We start from the raw sequence: 8,112 nt of genomic DNA on the forward strand, positions 1-8,112 counted from the left end.
ATACCATATAATGTGCCAATTACTAAGATTTTGGAGGTGCTAGTAGCAGTAGAGATGTTACTTTGGACAGAGGTAGGCTAGTGTAGCTTTTCCCTTTGTTTCCTGTTTTAATGCTAATCCAAGCTAACAAACTGCTGGCTCCAGCCATAGACAGTGTAAAAGAAGAAGCGTAGCCACCATGATGTCACCCAAGGTTTTGAAGTGACCAGACTTCAAAGAGAGGGTGGAGTTGGGGAGGAGGATGCTTGGTTATCAGCTAATGCTAGGGCTAGCTAGCTAAGTTAACAAGTTAACTGCTTCTGCAGTTCAAAATTAACAGCCAACTTCTTTAGAGTGTCTGTTAATACAGCCGAATGATGAACAAGACATTTTTAGGCGTGACAATTAACTTTGATAAACTGAAAACACACTGTGAGAGGGTCAAAGACAAAAACGCAGCAACCTGTCATTAACAAGATAGCCACGCCCTAAATGGGAACAAAATTTACAGAATGAACATCATGCTGCATTGAAGAAGACTTGAATCTAGCGATTGAGACCATAAACTCATTAGGAAAATGTTTACTCAGGTAAGTAAATCAAGTGAGAAGTAGGGTCTTTTTCTCATAGACTTCTATTCAATCTGACTTCTTTTTACCACCTCCTGTTGCAGGTTTTCATTCACTTTTCACACCCAGAGCTTGCTGCTTGGCTCCAGCTACAAATTAACCATACAGACATCAGTCTTCATAAGAAAGTGGATTAGGGTATTCCCCCACAATAGTTTTGTAAAACTTGTTATTCAAATATTCTTTGAAGCTTAGAAATAATATGCCTTTCTTGCATATTTCATCAACATAATTCAGTCTTTTGACTCCTATTCCCCCTGAATGTCATCTGTCTCATGGATCAGCGATTACAATAATGGTTAGCCTTTCAAAAAAACAGATATCAAGTGACAGAGCTTCTGTCTAAACTGTGACTGAGGGGTTTGAGCTGCTGCAGCCGGGCCACGGGCGAGGAATTATAGTCCTTACAGGTCACAATGACTCCAGGCTACTGGCTCTATACAAACCTAATCGCCTTTTGTTGTCAATGACACTCTCTTAACTTTTCCATGAGATGGCTGATGGCACTGCAGGCACATAACACAATTTCCTCCCATTTTTCCAAATTAGCAAAGACAACCATGAATATAAAGTATCCCAGACACATACAAAAAGCAGTAAGCATTTATGAGCTGAGGTTGGCTCTAATCCAGAGCCTCTGATTACAGTAAGCAGCTAATTGGTTTCTTTGAAGTTGAGGTTTCTTTATATCAAACCTCACCTAGCCACAGTGTCCAGCCACAATAAACACAGTATACAATTATTGAATCCAGTCTGTCTGCTATTCACTTCTGAAGCAATTTCCTACTGTAGGTTTTAATTAAGTAGGCCCTAGGTGAATTCCCTTGATTGGATCCAGTCTGGGTGTTGTCAGTGTCTCTACTCTTTCTGCCTTCTGTCCTTTTCAGCAAAGGGCATTTTTCCCAGTGTTGTTTTTTAATCATCTGCCATCTGAATAGCATAAAAAAAATGCCATGGCAGCTGAAACGTAAGGTTTCTAGCTCAAGGACATAATTTCAGAAAAGTTAATTTGGGGTTGAACCCTTCAACACAATGTCATAAAATATTTATAATTAGAAAATCATTACAAATTAGGTAAATCAAGGGCAATATAGTTGCATGTGCAGTTTGAATACTTTCAAAAAGTTGTCAAACAAAACACCATTTAAACACTGTTGCTCTTGAAATAAAGCACCTAAAGGCAGGAAGCATGGAAAGTATTTAATAGCTGCCAGTGGATGTGGGCACATAAGAAATAATGTCATTGTAATTGTCAGTTTTCTAATGCCGACCGAGTGGTTACACCTCTACAGTATGGATAAAAGGCCTTTACTTCCCTATATTTGCACTCTAGCAGGACATGGTGTGAGCAGGTTCCTCTAGACCCAAACAGGAAAACACAAAGCTGTCTGGGAGGCTTTAGTTTGTGTGAACAGTGAACTTTCCCTCTGGTAGTTTTCATGAAGAAAAGAACATTCACTCTCCCTAAACACTCTTCCTTGAATTTTTATCCACCCGCCACTACTACTGTATTCAAACAATACGTCTGCAGGCAGAGTGAGGGGGAGAGGGATGTCTGGGGACCAAGCCGACTTCCTCTTCACAAAAAACGGGACGGCAGGCGGATGGGGAGGGAGGGGAAGTGCGACCTCGGGTAAACAGTCTCCGCTCTCGTTTTTCCCATGACAGCCACAGACACAACACTGGCCGAAAACCCCTAGCAGGTATCGTGATCCCAGACACCGACAGGCCACCTGAGTCACCCTGTTGACCTTATTCGCTCCACGGAGGAAGCAATTTGGAAGCGATCATCCGTAACCACGTCCATCCTATGAGGCCCAACAGGTGGGCAGCTCAAACTCACAAAGACAATGGGTTTATTATCCTTCCATACGATATCCCTGGTACAATAAGAGCACCCTGCCATCACTGTTTGCCACCCCAGAATTAAGGCCCAATTTAGCCATCAACAAGTGCAAAATAGGGGGGAAAAGGCTCTTTCTAAAACACAGAGCACCTGGTGAAGGCCACAAAGTACTGCTGGAGGGTCCCACACTAAAAAGGGGAGGTCAGTTCCCATGGCAGATAATGGCAGTTAGGGGTAGGCTTAATGTGTTTACAGGGTGGACTCACCTGATACCTGAACATAGATCTGATATGCTCAGAACAAAGATTAGACCACACATGCAGATGTCTCAAAGAGAGAGCCCAGGTGCTTCAAAAAATGCCCCCTTGTCCCTTGTCTACTAGTTCCCGTATGAACATCAGGTGATTTGGGATTTGGGGTGAACCTTGAAGAGATGTAATCCAATCCAACTTCGGGACTCTCTAAAAAGGGACAACAAAGGAGTACGGACCTGGGGGGCAAACCCGGCCCGCCACAACAACAGCAGTCTCAGGGCCTATATTTAACAGCGGTGGGAATTGTGGGAGCAGCCACACAGGAACACTTTCAATGCACAGCGAAGGTCGACTGGGACTTAACTTCCTCCTCAGTCTCCAACGTGAGCGGCTCGCTCATTTAAAGCCCACCGACCCCCTCCACACCCAGCAGCAAAATAAAGAGATAAGCATTGTTTAGCCAAACAATGGGCCACTTTCAAAGTCTCAAAAGCTTCCATTTTCACATCCAAGGCCAGCATTTGAAGTCAAGCGTGCAATAAACAACGCCGCAAGTGGATGGTGAGAGCCTTCTTGGTACAATTATAAACCACAGAGAGGATTGAATTTCATTGTCCATAGATATCAGCATTAAGAGCAGGTGCAGGTGGGCAAGAAAGGCCAAAAGACATCTGCAGAGCCTCAGAAATGTTACAGCAGCTCAAAATAAGTTCCCTGTTACTGCTCTGTGTGCAGTTTCACTCCCTCACATGTAGACTTTTGACTATTTATAATATATATAAATAATGTTAAATACCAAAGCTGCTCAGGTGATCTCAAACTCATATCAAATCTTAAAATGAGATTGAATTTAAAGAGTATGAAAAAAAGTTATGAAACCAACCTTGAGTGAGTTTTGGTCTGCCAGGACTAGCGCCTGCTTCTTCAGCTCTGTGACTTTCTTTTGACATTGCTGGCAGAAGCCTCCCTTCTCCTCCGACTCGGAGATGGAAACCGACCCGGCGCCCTCGGGGGGAGGCCGGCTGCTGCACCGCGCGTCCTCCGCTGAGTGAAGTCTTTTCCTCGGTGTTACCGGAGACTCTCCACTCGGACATCCCTCCACCTTCAGCATGAGAGGAAAAAGTTTGGTTAAAAGTTTGGACTAAAAACAGACTTCACTTGCTGAAGTGTGAGACTGGAACTGTTTCGTTTGCACCTTGACGACCTATTTGAATACAGAGCACCTGTCCAGGGAGACACAGGTTGAGCTGCTTTAACGTTAGGTTGAACCTACTTTTTCTTACTTACACCCTTAATCATGTGCAGTGAGACACTTACAGTGAACGTGCGGTTGTTAGGGTCCCTTCCATCAGGATCTGAATTGCCCCCAAATGAGCTCATTCTCCCAGATCAAGGCTACACCTTCAGGAGAACGTCTTCGTGAAAGAAAATCACAGGGTTTGCCGCTGAATAACGCAGCGCAGAGCCATGGGCTAGACTGAAGACCTGCCTGGGGTTTACCGGTCATCTGTCAGATGGTACTGGACCAGGAGCTGCTGATCGGAGGCAACTAGTGAGTGTGTACCATAAGTTTACAGCGGGAGGAGTTTTGGGTTACAGGAGGGCGCTGAGCAGTGCGCAGGAGGCGGTGTTTACTCCTGGAATGGGAGGGCTTGAGAAAAGTTTTCCTGCGCAAGGTGGAGGCGATATGACTGCTCAGAGCTGTGCATAGACCACTCTGAATTGTCTGTGTGGTTAACAGTGATATAGGTCTATTGGTTGAACATTTGCTTTTTGCTCTAAGGGTTCACACATATGCTCTGTATCAGCTTTTCAGCTCCCCATTGAAGCTATATGAGGCTTACAATAAGTAAAATATTCAATCCCCAGACTCTTTCTATGTTTTATGACTTCATTCATCATTAAATGAAAAATAATGTAATCGTTTTACACACATTCCTCAAACATTATTTAGATCTTTAGAAACTATGGGATCCCCCATTTGAAATTAAAGTATGAGTTCTGTGGGCTTGAATAAGCTTTGTCAGCAGAACAAGAGCTTATAGCCTACTGGGGTTCAGGAGGATGTGGATATCTCTCCTCTTAGGAAACAAGTGCAATTATTAGAAAAGTGATATTTTCAGTAAAGTATGAATGTGTGTGCCCTAGGTTTAACATTTTCGTATTGTTCACTGACTTCCGCATTGTTACGAATTATGACAGTAAAAGGTGTAAAAATTGAGTTTGATGTGCTTTATCTTCTTTAAAAGCCAATTAAATGTTGAATACAAAAATAGAATAGACTACAACAGGTATTTTCCAGGAATGTACTGTATTATTTTTCTTGTTTTTTCCTTATTAGGTGCAAATGCCTTCAAAAAAGTGAATTACTTTTATTACAAATACCAATGATAAAAAGCATGTTAAAATCTGTAAATTAATATAATGGGATATTATAGATTTTTTCTACAATATTATTGAATTTCTTAATGATCTTGAATGTTAAATTACAGTGAATACTAGCCTATGCAGAAAAATACACATCATATTGCTGAATGTACAATTAAGTCAACTTTCTGTTTTCTTACAGTAAAACTTTAAATTTAATATTCAAAAAAATGTTTAAAAAAAAAATGTAAAAAAAAATCGTTAAAATATGGTAAAAGTCTGTCATTAAAAGTATCATCATATTAAGGTAAGAAAGAATGTTATTCTACAGATTTATGATTTTTAATACATATATTTACTGTATAGTATCCCTATTTTTAAGGGGAAATAACTTAGTTGTTTACTGTTATTTGACGGTAACTTTTGCCACCAACTTTTTTTAACCGAGTTTTATTTATTTATTTATTTTTTATTTTCATTTTTCAACAGTGTAGATATTTTCTATCAGTTTCAGGGCACATCAGCAACTGTTGCCTCTCCCTCCAGACGCACCACTGCCTCTGTGTGCTGTTGGTGTCTGGCGCCATCCTCTGGCAGAAACATAGAACATCATCTGTCAAACTGGAAGGGTGGAGGTACTAAGGTTAAATATTTAATTGGTAAACTTTAAATATTTCATGTGGGTGATGTAAGCGACAGTGTCCGCATGCTCTGAAACACTGTCTCCTTCCCCTGCCCTCAAACGACCTATTTAGGGAAACATGCAGTCTTTGTCTTCAGGTTTTACAACTAGTGCCGAATTTTAGACGAGGAGGTGGAGGGAAAATATTAAAGGTTAGAATAAATTTTCTATTGTCGTTTAAAGCAGTTTTCAGGATGTGCTGCTAAATTCTTAAGGCTGCAAAATGACACAAAGATGTATGGAAACTGAAAAGTCATAAATCTTCACAAACGCTCCCACGATGAGTTATCATTCATATTTAAATATATTGGCTGTTAACTGAGAGGGGCTTCTAATTGGATTACCTTATTTTCATCCAACCTTTTTGAGATATTGTGGCCATTGGCTCCTCCGAAAGCAATGATTTAAGAGAATAAAAGTTATTCGCTGACACTTTTATTTCTAACACTTTTTTTTTGCAAAAAGTGTTTAAAATGACAAAATGATAATAAGTGAGGGGCAGTGATGAAGCTTGGGAGCAAAAGAGAGAAAGAGGATGCTGCGAGGCGCTGTTCATGGTCCTGAACACCGGACAGGAGCCGCCAGACGCGCATCACTTGTCCATCTCACTATTCAAGATTTATTTTATAAGAAAGCGTGAGCGTTATTTTTCCTCATATATGCTTTAATCTCCCCTCCCCGATTCCTTACCTTTGTTTTTCTCTTCAGCAGGTGACTTGTAAATCCAAATATGATGTCGGAGTCAACTAAGATTGTCCCCAGGTCTATGACGCCTGGGTTCGGCTTCCCAGCTCCGGGAGACCCCGATGAGTTTGGCAAAGCCATGTGGGGCTGTGAGTGTAGCCTAGAAAATATATTCCACTCCTCGGGACACCTATTTGATTTGTATATCCATCTAATTCATGTCTCTCGTACCCTCCAAGAAGATCCACAAGGCTTTTTAATCCGGACATCCAGTGACTCACGGTGAGCGCAGTGTGCACGTGTGCGTAAAATACCCTCTCGTCAGATTTCCAGTGGTCCGAGAAGACAACAAAGCAGTACAATCCATCCGGCATGCAAAAAGGTTCACATCCAAGTGAAATACTTTTATTAAGCCATCCCGAAGCTGGTTGTGCCTGATCTTTACGCGCTGCAGGTCTGAGAGCGAAGGAGCACCTTGTGCATGTGCTGCTGTCTGTTCTTCAGCCTCTCTCTCTCTCTCAGTCTCTCTCCCACTCTCACTCACTCCCCCTTCTCCCCCTCTCTCGCTCACTCACTCACTCACTCCCCCCTGTCATAGTGATGACCTGCTCTCCCACCCGATTTGCTGGTGCATCGTTGTCAGCCCCCACACGAAGATGTAAGACACAATGGCAACCCTTGCCATAACCCCTAACGACAGAGTCCCTGTAATATTCCTGTAACGCAGTAATGACCTCATCATAGCTTACTTTATGGTCTCCCTGTCTCCTACATAATATTCCCATAATATCCCTGCAGGATGCACTGTAACCTGCAGCGTATATGGTTATAGTCTTGCTTTATTGTATTCGTCACAAGGGAATATTTGATAGAGACACTTGATTTCTTATTGCTGATGAAGATGTTGTTCTTGCTTTTTTCAAATTAAAACTGACTTGATTTTGATTGATTTCAATATTGCAGGCTATATCAAACTCCAATCAATCAAAAATAGCTTTGAAATAATCAACTTACACTGACTGAATAAAACTTTTGTGTGACCTCTAAGCAAGATAATTTAACATTTGTAGCCGTTGATGCTAAATAATGCAGCTGATGTCAACTATTTGTGATTGCTAATCAATATTCAATGAATAGTCTTCACCATATCTAGCAGGCTGAGGCTAGTTATCCCTTAGATTGAAGAGCTGAGGCCAGTAGGCAGCTGCAAGTGGTGCCGGGGAGCCATTATGTCGAAGTAATTAGGCTGACAGTGCAGTATTAAAGAAAATGTGAATAAGTGTGCTTTTATAGAAAACTCAATCTAAAACAGAATTCACAGAACAATCTGTCAGCTTGGTTTTAATGCATGAATTTAAACCAGTTCCTACTGGAGCTTAACAGCAGAGAGACAGACTCTAGTGATGATGTCATTCACATGGAGCTGCTCCACAGACGGAGAACAGTGTGACAGCACCCAGGGTGATTTTACTGAGATATGGGCATGTTTTATGAGTCACAGCTGGAAACTGCATCCAAATAAGGCTCATTTTGTTTGTGACAACTCAAATGAAAACTGTATGAATCAACGTCTTGTTTAGTGTTTTTGAATTAAAGGGATATTCATGCGATTTAGTACTGCACTACCGTAATGCCGGAGGAGTCCAGGTATTTGTTGCTGAATTTAAAAAA

The 8,112-nt window shown here is 41.5% G+C and overlaps 1 protein-coding gene across 1 annotated transcript in view; it reads right to left on the reverse strand.

Annotated features, from left to right (window-relative positions):
• kif26ab (kinesin family member 26Ab) overlaps positions 1 to 4,199 on the reverse strand; it is a 79,780-nt gene extending 75,581 nt beyond the window's left edge. Inside the window, exons 1-2 of the mRNA XM_059352820.1 lie at positions 4,026 to 4,199; positions 3,592 to 3,810 (exon numbers count right to left, since the gene is read on the reverse strand). Of these exons, the coding sequence (XP_059208803.1) occupies positions 3,592 to 3,810; positions 4,026 to 4,088 (282 nt within the window). The 5' untranslated portion in view covers positions 4,089 to 4,199. The remainder of the gene's footprint in view (positions 1 to 3,591; positions 3,811 to 4,025) is intronic.
• Between the last annotated feature and the right edge of the window lie 3,913 nt (positions 4,200 to 8,112).

The sequence above is a fragment of the Centropristis striata genome, chromosome 16 (genome assembly GCF_030273125.1).
Source record: "Centropristis striata isolate RG_2023a ecotype Rhode Island chromosome 16, C.striata_1.0, whole genome shotgun sequence".
Lineage (NCBI taxonomy): Eukaryota > Metazoa > Chordata > Actinopteri > Perciformes > Serranidae > Centropristis > Centropristis striata.